Below are 13905 nucleotides of genomic sequence, written 5' to 3' on the forward strand. Positions count from 1 at the left end.
CCCTGACCCCCCTGTGACCCCCAGACCCTGATGAAGGTGGCGGCGCAGAACCTGGTGCAGAACTCCAGCATCGACAACGGGCAGTGAGTGACCCCGGGACCCCCCCCTGGGACCCCCCCAGTCCCCCCCAGTTTGATCCCAGTCCCCCCCAGCGCCCCCCCAGTGCTCCCAGTATAACCAGTGCCCGCAGGAAGAGCGCTGACGGGGCCCTGCAGCGCTTCGACAAGAGCCTGGAGGAGTTCTACGCCCTGTGCGACCAGCTGGAGCTGTGCCTGGTGAGGAAATACCCAAAACTGCCCAAAAATACCCAAAAACCCCCTGTGCGAGCAGCTGGAGCTGTGTCTGGTGAGAAAATACCCAAAAACTGCCCAAAAATACCCAAAAATCGCATCAAAAACTTCTTGTGCGAGCAGCTGGAGCTGTGCCTGGTGAGAAAACAGCTAAAATACCCCAAAAAACTGCCCAAAAATATCCCAAAACCAGCCCCAAAATCCCTAAAAATAACCCCCAAGCCCTTCAGATTCACCCCAAATCTCCTCTCAACCCCCCAAATCCCCCCCAAACACCCCCTGAACACCCCCAAATCCCCCCAAATCACCCCAAATTCCCTTTTTTGTGCCCCCCAGAGGCTGGCCCACGAGTGCCTGGCGCAGAGCTCCGACAGCGCCAAGCACAAACCCCCCTAAATCACCCCAAATCCCACCCAAACACCCCCAAATCACCCCCAAATCCCCTCTAACCCCCCCAAATCCCCCCCAAATCCCTTTTTTGTGCCCCCCAGAGGCTGGCCCACGAGTGCCTGGCGCAGAGCTCCGACAGCGCCAAGCACAAACCCCCCCAAATCCCACCCAAACACCCCCAAATCACCCCTAAAACACCCCCAAACCCCCTCTAACCCCCCCAAATCACCCCAAATTTCCCGTTTTCCCCCCAGAGGCTGGCCCACGAGTGCCTGGCGCAGAGCTTCGACAGCGCCAAGCACGCCCCCGCGCTGGTGCCCGCGGCCCCCAAGGGCGAGGGGGGGCCCGGGGGGGGCCAGGAGAGCCTGCCCTACACCCAGTACCTGCCCCTGATCAAGGCGCAGATCGCCGGCGCCAAGGACATCCACAACGCCCTGCTGGAGGGCACCAACAAGATCACGGGCAAGCTGCCCCCCCCGGGGGGGCCCTGACCCCCTCTGGGGGTCCTGACCGAATTTTGGGGGGTCCTGAGTGGGTTTTGGGGGGTTATGAGTGGATTTTGAGGGGTCCTGAGTGGATTTTGGGGGGTTTGGTGGGGTTTGGAGTAGCCATGGTGGCATTTCAAGGCTCCTGATCAGACTTTGTGGGGTCCTGAGTGGATTTTGGGGGGTCCTGATGGTGTTTGGGGGGTCCTGAGTGGATTCAGGGGGGTCCTGATGGGGTTTGGGGGGTCCTGATGGGATTCAGGGGATCCTGATGGGTTTGGGGTGGGTCTGATGGGGTTTGGAGTGGCCATGGTGGCATTTCGAGGCTCCTGATCAGACTTTGGGGGGTCCTGAGTGGGTTTTTGGGGGTCCTGAGTGGGTTTTGGGGGGCCTGAGTGGGTTTTGGGGGGTCCTGAGTGGATTTTGGGGGGTCCTGAGTGGATTCGGGGGCGTCCTGAGTGGGTTTTGGGGGGTTTTGGTGGGGTTTGGAGTAGCCATGGTGGCATTTCAAGGCTCCTGATCAGACTTTGGGGGGTCCTGAGTGGATTTTGGGGAGTCCTGGGTGGATTTTGGGGAGTCCTGAGTGGGTTTTGGGGGGTCCTGGCTGGATTTCGGGGGGTTCTGATGGTGTTTGGGGGGTCCTGATGGATTCAGGGGTCCTGATGGGGTTTGGGGTGGGTCTGATGGGGTTTGGAGTGGCCATGGTGGCATTTCGAGGCTCCTGATCAGACTTTGTGGAGTCCTGAGTGGATTTTGGGGGTCCTGGCCGAATTTTGGGGGGTCCTGGTGGGATTTTTGGGGGGTCCTGACCAGTTTTTGGGGGTCCTGATCTGATTTTGGGGGTCCTGGTGGGATTTGGGGGGTCCTGACCAGTTTTTGGGGGTCCTGATCTGATTTTGGGGGTCCTGGTGGGATTTTGGGGTCCCGATCAGATTTTGGGGGCTTTGATGGGATTTTGGGGGCCCGGACCCCCGGGACCCCCCCAGAGCGGTGCTGAGGGGGGGGTTGGGCTGTTTTTGGGGTTCTGGGGGTTTTGGGCCCCCCCCAAATCCGGGTTCAGAAGTTTTGGGGTCAAACGTTGGATTTTTGGTAAATAAAGGCGAGTTTTGTTTTGTGACAGCGGCTCTTGGGCTTTTCCGCGCGTGACGTCACGGGGATGGGCGGGAAAGGGTTTATCGCCGTGACGTCGCGCTGGTGACGTCACACATGCAAAAAAGGAGAAAATTGAACAAAATAAATAAAATCGAAAACAATCCTGGCGTCTTTTGGGCCTCTGGCGCCGCCGTCGGGAGGCGCGGAGTCTCGCGAGAGGGAGGGCGGGAAGTCTCGCGAGAGCGGCGGGCGTGAGGGACGCGGAGCGGCCGCGGGGCCGGGCCGGGAACCGGGACCGGAACCGGGGACAGGAACGGGACAGGAGCCGGGACAGGGGCCGGGAACCGCCGCAGGAGCCGGGCCCGGAGCGGAGAGCCGCGGGTGAGCGGGAGGGAGGCGGCGGCGGCGGCGGCGGAGCCCTCAGAGCCCTCAGAGACCTTTTAGAGCCCTCAGAGACCCCTCAGAGCCCTCAGAGACCTTTTAGAGCCCTCAGAGACCCCTCAGAGCCCTCAGGATCCCCTCAGAGCCCTCAGAGACCCCTCAGAGCCCTCAGAGACCCCTCAGAGACCCTCAGAGACCCCTCAGAGCCCTCAGAGACCCCTCAGACACCCCTCAGAGACCCCTCAGAGCCCTCAGAGACCCCTCAGAGACCCCTCAGAGACCTCAGAGACCTCAGAGACCTTTTAGAGCCCTCAGAGACCCCTCAGAGCCCTCAGAGACCCCTCAGAGCCCTCAGGATCCCCTCAGAGCCCTCAGAGACCTTTTAGAGCCCTCAGGATCCCCTCAGAGCCCCTCAGAGACCCCTCAGACCCCTCAGAGCCCTCAGGATCCCCTCAGAGCCTCAGAGACCCCTCAGAGACCCCTCAGAGCCCTCAGAGACCCCTCAGAGCCCCCCCGGAGCCTCGGGGCACCCTCAGGACCCCCTCAGACCTGTCAGAGCTCCCCCGGTTCCCTCAGGATCCCCCTGAGGACCTCTCCAGACCCCTCTGAAGCCCCCCCGAGCCCCCCAGACCCCTCAGAACTCCCCCCAGAATCCTCCTGGTTCTCTCAGGACCCGTGAGAGCCCCCCCAGACCCCCCTGAAGCCCCCCAGGACCCCCCCAGACCCCTCAGAGCCCCTCTGAAGCCCCCCCAGACTCCTCAGAACTCCCCTCAGAGCCCCCCTGGTTCCCTCAGGACCCCCCCCGACCCTCAGAGCCCCCCCAGGACCCCCCAGACCCCTCAGAGCCCCCCAGACCCCCCTGAAGCCCCCCAGGACCCCCCCTGAAGCCCCTCAGAGCCCCCTCAGGACCCCTCTGGTTCTCTCAGGACCCCCCTGAAGCCCCCAGAGCCCCCCCCAGACCCCTCAGAGCCCCTCAGGACCCCCCTGGTTCCCTCAGGACCCCTCAGAGCCCCCCAAGACCCCCCTGAAGCCCCCCAGAGCCCCCCAGACCCTTCTGAAGACCCCCAGGACCCCTCAGAGCCCCCCCAGACCCCTCACAGCCCCCTCAGGACCCCCCTGAAGCCCCTCAGAGCCCCCTCAGGACCCCCCAGACCCCCCTGAAGCCCCCCAGGACCCCCTCAGAGCCCCCCTCGTTCTCTCAGGACCGCCCCAGACCCCCCAGAGCCCCCAGGACCCCCTGAAGCCCCCCAGCCCCCCGGCATGTCGGACAGCGAGGACAGCAACTTCTCGGAGGAGGAGAGCGAGCGCAGCAGCGACGAGGGCGACGAGCGCGAGGTGAGGCCGAAGGCTCGGGGGGGGTTTGGGGGTCCCCGGGGGGGTCCCTGACCCCCTGCCCACCCCCCCCCAGGCCGAGGAGCAGCGCGGGGGGGGCAGCGGGAAGGAGGAGGCCGAGGAGGAGGAGGAGGAGGAGGAAGAGGAGGAGGAGGAGGAGGAGTACGACGAGGAGGAGGAGGAGGAGGAGGACGATGACCGGCCGGCCAAGAAACCCCGGCACGGGGGCTTCATCCTGGACGAGGCTGGTGAGGGGCTGGGGGTTTGGGGGGAGTTTGGGGGTCTCTGGGGGGAGTTTGGGAGGGGTTTGGGGGGTTTCAGGGGGTCTGGGGAGGGTTTGGGGGCTCTGGGGGGGATTTGGGGGGGGATTATGGGGGTTTGGGGGGGATTTGAGGGGGTTTGGGGGGCTCTGGAGGGAGTTTGGGAGGGATTTGGGGGGGGTTGACAGGGATTTGGGGGCTCCAGGAGGGTTTGAGGGGATTTGGGGGGGCTCTGGAGTGGTTTTGGGGGTGTTTGGGGGTCTCTGGGGGGGGGTTGAGGGGAGTTTGGGAGGGATTTGAGGGGGTTGAGGGGATTTGGGGGGGTTTGGGGGCTCCAGGGGGGTTTGAGGGGATTTGGGGGGCTCTGGAGGGGTTTTGGGGGGGTTTGGGGAGTTGGGGGGATTTGAGGGCTTTGGGGGGGATTTGGGGGTCTCTTGGGGGGGTTTCAGGGGTCTGGGGAGGGTTTGGGGGTCTCTGGGGGGGTTTGAGGGGAGTTTGGGAGGGATTTGGGGGGGTTGAGGGGATTTGGGGGGCTCTAGAGGGAGTCTGGGGGAGGTTTTGGGGTCTCTGGAGGGGTTTGGGGGGGCTTGAGGGGGTGTTTGAGGGGGTTTGGCAGGGATTTGGGGGGTCTGGGGAGGGTTTGGGGGTCTCTGGAGAGAGTTTGAGGGGGTTTGGGGAAGTTGGGGTCTTTGGGGGGGCTTTTGCGGGTCTCGGGGGTCTCTGGGGGGGTCCCTGGGGGTCTCAGGGGCAGTTTTGGGGGTCCCTGGGGTTTTGGGGGTCTCTGGGGGGGTCCCTGGGGGTCTCAGGGGCAGTTTTGGGGGTCCCTGGGGGTTTTGGGGTCTCTGGGGGGTCCCTGGGGGTCTCAGGGGCAGTTTTGGGGGTCCCTGGGTGTCTCTGGGGTCCCTGGGAGGGTCCCCGGGGCTCTCGGGGTCCCTGGGAGGGTCCCTGGGGGTTTTGGGGCTCCCTGGGAGGGTCCCGGGGGTTTTGGGGGTCTCTGGGGGGGTCCCCGGGGGTCTCAGGGGCAGTTTTGGGGGTCCCTGGGGGTTTTGGGGCTCCCTGGGGGGGTCCCCGGGGGTCTCGGGTCCCTGGTCACCGCTCCCTCCCGCAGACGTCGACGATGAGTACGAGGATGAAGATCAGTGGGAGGACGGGGCCGAGGACATCCTGGAGAAAGGTGGGTCTGGGGGCTCTGCTGCCCCTCCCCCGTCCCCAAACCCCCCTCTCCCTCCCCAAAATCCCTCCCCAATCCCCAAAACTGCCTTTCCTTCCCCAAATCCCTTTTCCCTCCCCAATCCCCAAATCCCCTTTTCCTTCCCCAAATCCCCTCCCCAATCCCCAATCCCAAATCCCTTTTCCCTCCCAATCCCCAAATCCCCTTTTCTCCTTTTCCTTCCCCAAATCCCTTTTCCCTAGCAATACCCTTTCCCCACCCCCAAACCCCCTTTCCCTGGACCCCATTTTCCCCCAAATCCTCTTTTCCCTAAATCTCCTTTTTTCCCCGAAATCCCTTTTTCCCAAATCCCCTTTCCCTCCCCGAATCCCCCTTTCCTTCCCCAAAATCCCCTTTTCCCTAATTCTCTCTTCCACCACAATCCCCTTTTTCTCCCCAAATCCCTTTTTCCTCCAAATCCATTTTTCCTGAAATCCCCTTTTTCTCCCCAAATCCCTTTTTTCCCCCAAACCCCCTTTTTCCCTTCAAATCCGTTTTTTTTCCCCCAAATCCCTTTTCCCCCAAATCCTTTTCCTAAATCCCTTTTTCTCCCTAACTCTTTTTCCCCAAATCCCCATTTTCCCCCTCAAATCCCTTTTTCCCCCCAAATCCCTTTTTTCCCCCACATCCCCTTTTTCCCCCAAATCCCTTTTCCTCAAATCGTTTTTTCCTCTTAAAACCCATTTTCCCCCAAATCCCTTTTTCCCCCAAACTCTTTTTCCCTCAAATCCACTTTTCCCCCAAATCCCTTTTCCCTAAATCCCTTTTCCTCAAATCCCTTTTCCCCAAAATCCCCTTTTTTTCCCCAAATCCCTTTTTCCCCCCAAACGCCTTTCCCCAAAATCCCCTTTTCCCCCCAAATCCCTTTTCCCCCAAATCCCCTTTTTTCCCTCAAATCCCTTTTTCCCCTAAATCCCTTTTCCTCAAATCCCTTTTCCCAAAATCCCCCTTTTTTTCCCCAAATCCCTTTTTCCCCCCAAACGCCTTTTCCCCCAAATCCCCTTTTCCCCAAATCCTTGTCTTCCTCTTAAAACCCCATTTTCCCCCGAATCCCCTTTCCCTAAATCCCTTTTCCTCAAATCCCTTTTCCCCAAATCTCCTTTTTTTCCCCAAACGCCTTTTCCCCAAATCCCTTTTTCCCTAAAACCCCATTTTCCCCCCAAATCCCCTTTTTCCCCCCAAACCCCCCTTTTTCCCTAAATCCCCATTTTCCCCCCGAATCCCCTTTCCCTAAATCCCCCTTCCCCGGGGGTCCCCTCCCCTCCCCTCCCCCATCTCATCGCCCTCGCTCGGGGATTTTTTGTTGCATTTTCCATTATTCCCCCCAAACCCGCGCTCCCCCCCCGGTTTTGCTGTTGATTTGCTCCATCCTCCACCGCCTCCTCCTCCTCCCCGGGGCAGAGGAGATCGAAGGTAAGACCCCTCCCCAAACCCCCCCGGGGCTGCGGGCCCCCGCCCCCAGCCCTGCCCACCTTCCTCCGCTCCTCTTCCTCAGCCTCCAACATCGACAACGTGGTGCTGGACGAGGATCGCTCGGGGGCGCGGCGCCTGCAGAACCTCTGGAGGTGACCCCCGGACCCCCGCCCCATTTACACCTTTTCCCCTTTTTTTCACCCATTTTCTCCTTCTTTTCCCCCATTTCCATCCATTTCCCCCTTGTTTTCCCTTGTTTCCACCCATTTTTTACCCATTTTCCCCTTCTTTTACCCATTTCCTCCTTGTTTTCCCTCATTTTTTCCCATTTTCCCCCTTCTTTTTACCCATTTCCTCCTTGTTTTCCCTCATTTTTACCCATTTTCCCCTTGCTTTCCCCTTTTTTACCCATTTCCCCCCGTTTTCCGCCATTTTCCCCTTGTGGTCCCGTTTTTCTCCATTTTCGCCTTGTTTCCCCAATATTCCTCTTGTTTTCACCTGTTTTCCCCCATTTCCCCGTTTTCCCCCTTGTTTTCCCCCATGTTTACCCCTTTTCCCCGGGTTTTCCACCATTTTCCTCTTGTTTCCCCAATATTCCCCTTGTTTCCACCCATTTTCATCTTCTTTTCCCCCATTTTTACCCACTTTCCTCTTGTTTTCACCCATTTTCCCCTTGTTTCCCCAATATTCCTCTTGTTTTCACCTGTTTTCCCCCATTTCCCCTTGTTTTTCCTTATTTTTCCCCATTTCCCCCCATTTTTCTCCCCGTTTTCCCCATTTTTCCTGTTTTTCCCTGATTCTGCCCCGTTTTCCCCATTTTTCACTGATTTCCCCCATTTTTCTCTCCATTTTCCCATTTTCCCCTGTTTTTCACTGATTTTCTCCCTATTTTTCCCATTTCCCCCCTTTTTTCTCCCCATTTCTCACCGATTTCCCCCCATTTTCCCTGTTCTTCCCTGATTCCCCCCATTTTTCTCCGTTTCTGGCTGATTTCCCCCCCGTTTCTCCCTGTTTTTCCAATTTCCCCTTGTTTTCCCCATTTTCCCCTTTCTGGCTGATTTTGCCCCGTTTCCCCCCCATTTTTCTCCCATTTTTTCCATTTCCCCCCCGTTTTTTCCCGTTTGCCACCGATTTCCCCCATTTTTCTCCCTGTTTCTCCTCGTTTTTCTCTGTTTTTTCCCCCGGTTTTTCCCGTTTTATCCCCGTTTTTCCCGTTTTTTCCGTTTTCCCCCTGATTTCTCCCCGTTTCCGCAGGGACCAGCGCGAGGAGGAGCTGGGCGAGTACTACATGAAGAAATACGCCAAGTCCTCCGTGGGGAGACGTGAGTGACCCCTGACCCCCGAGTGACCCCCGAGTGACCCCTGAGTGACCCCGAGCGACCCCGGCTGGCCCCGCCCCCTGATTTTGGGTGCTTTTCCCCGTTTCCAGCGTTTACGGCGGCTCGGACGAGCTCTCGGACGACATCACCCAGCAGCAGCTGCTGCCCGGAGTGAAGTGAGAGCGGGGCAGATAAACCCGATTTTTGGGGGAAAAAAACGGGATTTTGGGCAAAAAAAAACGGGAATTTGGGAAAAAAAAATGGGGGTTTGGGGGGAAAAAATGGGGGTTTGGGGGGAAAAAATGGGGATTTTGGGCAGAAAATGGGAATTTGGGGGGAAAAAGGGGGATTTGGGGGGGAAAAAACAGGGATTTGGGGAAAAAAGGGGGTTTGGGGCAAAAAAACAGGATTTTGGGCAAAAATGGGGATTTGGGGGGAAAAATGGGGATTTGGGGGGAAAAACAGGAAATTGGGTCAAAAAACCAGGAATTTGGGGCAGAGCTAAAAAATGGGAACTGGGCTGGGGGAAAAAATGGGAATTTGGGGCAAAAAACCCAGGATTTTGGGCAAAAACCCCAGGATTTTGGGGCAAAAAAGCGGGAATTTGGGGCTGAATTAACAGAAATGGGAACTGGGCCGGGGGAAAAAAGGGGGGATTTGGGTCAGACCCCCAAAATAACGAATTTTGTTCCCCCCCAGGGACCCCAATCTCTGGACTGTGAAGTGCAAGGTGGGTCTGGGGGACCCCAAAACTGAGGGGTTTGTGCCCAAAAATCCCCTCTGAGCCCAAACCCTCCTGGATTTGCCCAAATCCCGCTGTTTTTCCCCAAACCCTCCTGTTTTTCCCCAAACCCCACTGTTTTTGCCCAAATCCCGCTGTTTTTCCCCAAACTCTCCTGTTTTTTCCCCAAACCCTCCTGTTTTTCCCCAAACCCTCCTGTTTTTCCCCAAACTCTCCTGTTTTTCCCCAAACTCTCCTGTTTTTCCCCAAACCCTCCTGTTTTTCCCCAAACTCTCCTGTTTTTCCCCAAATCCCGCTGTTTTTCCCCAAACTCTCCTGTTTTTGCCCAAATCCCGCTGTTTTTCCCAAACTCTCCTGTTTTTCCCCAAACCTTTCTGTTTTTTCCCCAAACTCTCCTGTTTTTCCCCAAACTCTCCTGTTTTTCCCCAAACCCTCCTGTTTTTCCCCAAACTCTCCTGTTTTTCCCCAAATCCCGCTGTTTTTCCCCAAATCTCTCTTTTTTTTCTCCTCTAAACTCTTTTTTTTTTTTGTTCTTTTTTTTCCTTTGCTGTTTTCCCCAAACTCTCCTGTTTTTCCCCAAACCCTCCTGTTTTTTCCCCAAACCCTCCTGTTTTTCCCCAAAACTCTCCTGTTTTTCCCCAAACCCCACTGTTTTTTCCCCAAACCCTCCTGTTTTTCCCCAAACCTCCTGTTTTTCCCCAAATCCCGCTGTTTTTCCCCAAACTCTCCTGTTTTTCCCCAAACTCTCCTGTTTTTCCCCAAACCCTCCTGTTTTTCCCCAAACTCTCCTGTTTTTCCCCAAATCCCGCTGTTTTTCCCCAAACCCTCCTGTTTTTCCCAAACCCTCCTGTTTTTCCCAAACTCTCCTGTTTTTCCCCAAACCTTTCTGTTTTTCCCCAAACTCTCCTGTTTTTCCCCAAACTCTCCTGTTTTTCCCCAAACCTTTCTGTTTTTCCCCAAACCCTCCTGTTTTTCCCCAAACTCTCCTGTTTTTCCCCAAATCCCGCTGTTTTTCCCCAAATCCCGCTGTTTTCCCCCAAACTCTCCTGTTTTTCCCCAAACCCCACTGTTTTTCCCCAAACCCTCCTGTTTTTCCCCAAACTCTCCTGTTTTTCCCCAAATCCCGCTGTTTTTCCCCAAATCCTCCTGTTTTTCCCCAAACTCTCCTGTTTTTCCCCAAACTCTCCTGTTTTTCCCCAAACTCTCCTGTTTTTCCCCAAATCCTGCTGTTTTTCCCCAAACCTTTCTGTTTTTGCCCAAACCTTTCCGTTCTTGCCCAAATCTTGCCGTTTTTGCCCCAGATTGGCGAGGAGCGCGCCACGGCCATCGCACTCATGCGCAAATTCATCGCGTACCAGTACACGGAGACGGTGAGACTGGGACGGACTGGGACGGACTGGGAGGGACTGGGAGGGACTGGGATCAAACTGGGATGGACTGGGAGGGACTGGGATGGACTGGGAGGGAACTGGGAGGGACTGGGATGGACTGGGGGGGACTGGGAGGGACTGGGACGGACTGGGAGGGACTGGATCAAACTGGGATGGACTGGGAGGGACTGGGATGGACTGGGAGGGAACTGGGAGGGACTGGGATGGACTGGGAGGGACTGGGAGGGACTGGGACGGACTGGGAGGGACTGGGAGGGACTGGGAGGGACTGGGATCAAACTGGGATGGACTGGGAGGGACTGGGATGGACTGGAGGGAACTGGGAGGGACTGGGATGGACTGGGAGGGACTGGGAGGGACTGGGACGGACTGGGAGGGACTGGGAGGGACTGGGAGGGACTGGGATCAAACTGGGACGGACTGGGAGGGACTGGGACGGACTGGGGGGGACTGGGAGGGACTGGGATGGACTGGGAGGGACTGGGAATGGACTGGGACGGACTGGGAGGGACTGGGAATGGACTGGGAGGGACTGGGAGGGACTGGGAGGGACTGGGATCAAACTGGGACGGACTGGGACGGACTGGGAGGACTGGGAGGGACTGGGAATGGACTGGGACGGACTGGGAGGGACTGGGATCAAACTGGGACGGACTGGGAGGGACTGGGACGGATTGAGATGGACTGGGAGGGACTGGGAATGGACTGGGACGGACTGGGAGGGACTGGGATCAAACTGGGACAGACTGGGAGGGACTGGGACGGACTGGGAGGGACTGGGGGGGACTGGGATCAAACTGGGACGGACTGGGAGGGGCTGGGGGGACTGGGACGGACTGGGAGGGACTGGGAGGGACTGGGGTGGACTGGGAATGGACTGGAATCAAACTGGGACAGACTGGGAGGGACTGGGATCAAACTGGGACGGACTGGGAGGGACTGGGATCAAACTGGGACGGACTGGGACAGACTGGGATCAAACTGGGACGGACTGGGATGGACTGGGATGGACTGGGGGGGACTGAGATGGACTGGGAGGGCACTGGGAGGGACTGGGATCAAACTGGGAGGGACTGGGACAGACTGGGATCAAACTGGGATGGACTGGGGGGGACTGAGATGGACTGGAAGGACTGGGAGGGACTGGGATCAAACTGGGACGGACTGGGACGGACTGGGGGGGACTGGGGGACACTGAGAGACACTGGGGGACACTGGAACGACTGGAGGGGCTGGGAACACACCTGTGCGTGGGGTCACACCTGGTCACACCTGTACCTGGGGACACTGAGGCCGCACTGGGCTGTACTGGGCTGTACTGGTCTGTACTGGGCTGCACTGGGCTGTACTGGGCTGTCCCAGTGTCACAGCAGTGTCACACCGATGTCACAGCAGTGTCACCCCGTGTCCCCAGCCCCTGCAGATCGAGTCGGTGGTTACCTGTGCGTGGGGACACTGGGGTCACACCTGTACAGGGGGTCACACCTGTACAAAGGAACACCGGGGTTACACTGGGCTGTCCCCAGTGTCACAGCAGTGTCACCCCGATGTCACAGCAGTGTCACCCTGTCCCCCCAGCCCCTGCAGATCAAGTCGGTGGTTACCTGTACGTGGGGACACTGGGGGCACACCTGTACCTGTGGTCACTGGGGTTACACTGGGCTGTCCCAGTGTCACAGCAGTGTCACCCCGATGTCACAGCAGTGTCACTGTCCCCCAGCCCCTGCAGATCAAGTCGGTGGTGGCCCCCGAGCACGTGCGGGGGTACCTGTACGTGGGGACACTGGGGTCACACCTGTACATGGGGACACTGGGGTTACACCGGGGTTACACTGGGCTGTCTCCAGGCTGTCCCCAGTGTCACACCAATGTCACACCGATGTCACCCCGTGCCCCCAGCCCCTGCAGATCAAGTCGGTGGTGGCCCCCGAGCACGTGCGGGGGTACCTGTACGTGGGGACACTGGGGGCACACCTGTACAGGGGGTCACACCTGTACCTGTGGTCACTGGGGTTACACCGGGGTTACACTGGGCTGTCTCCAGTGTCACAGCAGTGTCACCCCCGATGTCACAGCAGTGTCACTGTCCCCCAGCCCCTGCAGATCAAGTCGGTGGTGGCCCCCGAGCACGTGCGGGGGTACCTGTACGTGGAGGCCTACAAGCAGACCCACGTGAAGCAGGCCATCGAGGGCGTGGGCAACCTGCGCCTGGGCTACTGGAACCAGCAGATGGTGCCCATCAAGGAGATGACCGACGTGCTCAAGGTGGTCAAGGAGGTCACCAACCTCAAGCCCAAGGCCTGGGTGCGCCTCAAGAGGGGCATCTACAAGGACGACATCGCCCAGGTGAGGGGCACACCTGGGGGGAGCTGGGGGCACCTGGGGGGGAGCTGGGGGCACCTGGGGGGGAGCTGGGGGCACCTGGGGGACAGGGGACACACCTGGGGGACAGGGGACACACCTGGGGGGGAGCTGGGGGCACCTGGGGGACAGGGGACACACCTGGGGGACAGGGGACACACCTGGGGGACAGGGGACACACCTGGGGGGAGCTGGGGGCACCTGGGGGACAGGGGACACACCTGGGGGACAGGGGATGCACCTGGGGGACACCTGGGGGGGAGCTGGGGGGCATCTAGGGGAGAGGTGACACACCTGGAAGGGAGGGGGGACACACCTGGGGGGGAGCTGGGGGCACCTGGGGGGAGCTGGGGGCACCTGGGGGACAGGGGACACACCTGGGGGACAGGGGATACACCTGGGGGGGAGCTGGGGGGCATCTAGGGGAGAGGGACACATCTGGAAGGGAGGGGGGACACACCTGGGGGACAGGGTCACACCTGGGGGACAGGGGATGCACCTGGGGGGACACCTGGGGGACAAGGGACACACCTGGGGACAGCTGGGGGGGAGCTGGGGGCACCTGAGGACAGCTGGGGGAGAAGGGACACACCTGGGGGACAGGGGACACACCTGGGGACAGGGGACACACTGGGGACAGCTGGGGGGGAGCTGGGGGCACCTGGGGACAGCTGGGGGGCATCTAGGGGAGAGGGGACACACCTGGGGGACACCTGGGCAGAGGGGACACACCTGGGGGACAGGGGACACACCTGGGGGGGTTCAGGGCTCACCTGGGGGAGAGGGGGCACAACTGGGGGGGTTCAGGGCTCACCTAGGGACACACTGGGGGGGCTCAGGGCTCACCTGGGGGGCTCAGGGCTCACCTGGGGCTCACCTGGGTCTCCCGTGGCCAGGTGGATTACGTGGAGCCCAGCCAGAACCAGATCTCCCTGAAGATGATCCCCAGGATCGACTTCGACCGCATCAAAGCCCGGATGAGCCTGGTGGGGGGGGGGAGGGGATCCTGGGGCAGGGGATCACCTGGGCAGGTCCCTGAGCAGATCCCAGGGCAGTGGATCCCCAGTCAGATCCTGAGGCAGTGAATCCCTGATGAGATCCCAGCTCACTAGATCCCAACTCAGATCCCAGCCCAGCAGATCCCAGCCCAGCAGATCCCTGATGAGATCCCAGCTCAGATCCCAGCCCAGCAGATCCCCGTTGGGATCCCTGCTCAGTGGATCCCCCAGCAGATCCCAG

The 13905-nt window shown here is 59.4% G+C and overlaps 2 protein-coding genes across 2 annotated transcripts in view; both read left to right on the forward strand.

Annotated features, from left to right (window-relative positions):
• The first annotated feature begins 30 nt into the window (after nt 1-30).
• LOC135288740 (mediator of RNA polymerase II transcription subunit 29-like) lies at nt 31-1384 on the forward strand. The gene is made up of 3 exons (XM_064402135.1): nt 31-83; nt 143-428; nt 935-1384. Exons 1-3 carry the CDS (start codon nt 31-33, stop codon nt 1169-1171), a joined length of 576 nt encoding a protein of 191 aa, XP_064258205.1. The 3' UTR covers nt 1172-1384.
• Nucleotides 1385-2490: 1106 nt separating this feature from the next.
• Nucleotides 2491-13905, forward strand: part of LOC135288734 (transcription elongation factor SPT5-like) — a 28465-nt gene continuing 17050 nt past the window's right edge. Inside the window, 12 exon segments of the mRNA XM_064402130.1 lie at nt 2491-2638; nt 3841-3973; nt 4047-4218; nt 5339-5404; nt 6842-6853; nt 6936-7005; nt 8108-8179; nt 8283-8348; nt 8872-8902; nt 10216-10284; nt 12400-12651; nt 13563-13652. Of these exon segments, the coding sequence (XP_064258200.1) occupies nt 3899-3973; nt 4047-4218; nt 5339-5404; nt 6842-6853; nt 6936-7005; nt 8108-8179; nt 8283-8348; nt 8872-8902; nt 10216-10284; nt 12400-12651; nt 13563-13652 (975 nt within the window). The 5' untranslated portion in view covers nt 2491-2638; nt 3841-3898.

The sequence above is a fragment of the Passer domesticus genome, chromosome 35, assembly GCF_036417665.1.
Source record: "Passer domesticus isolate bPasDom1 chromosome 35, bPasDom1.hap1, whole genome shotgun sequence".
Classification (NCBI taxonomy): domain Eukaryota; kingdom Metazoa; phylum Chordata; class Aves; order Passeriformes; family Passeridae; genus Passer; species Passer domesticus.

Bases quoted from the DNA above. Each gene is read 5' to 3' on its own strand.
- LOC135288740 (XM_064402135.1), top strand. From the start codon at position 31: ATGAAGGTGGCGGCGCAGAACCTGGTGCAGAACTCCAGCATCGACAAC. The intron at 84-142 runs GTGAGTGACCCC...GTTTGATCCCAG, and splicing joins TCCAGCATCGACAACGGGCA to TCCCCCCCAGCGCCCCCCCA. The intron at 429-934 runs GTGAGAAAACAG...TTTTCCCCCCAG, and splicing joins AGCAGCTGGAGCTGTGCCTG to AGGCTGGCCCACGAGTGCCT.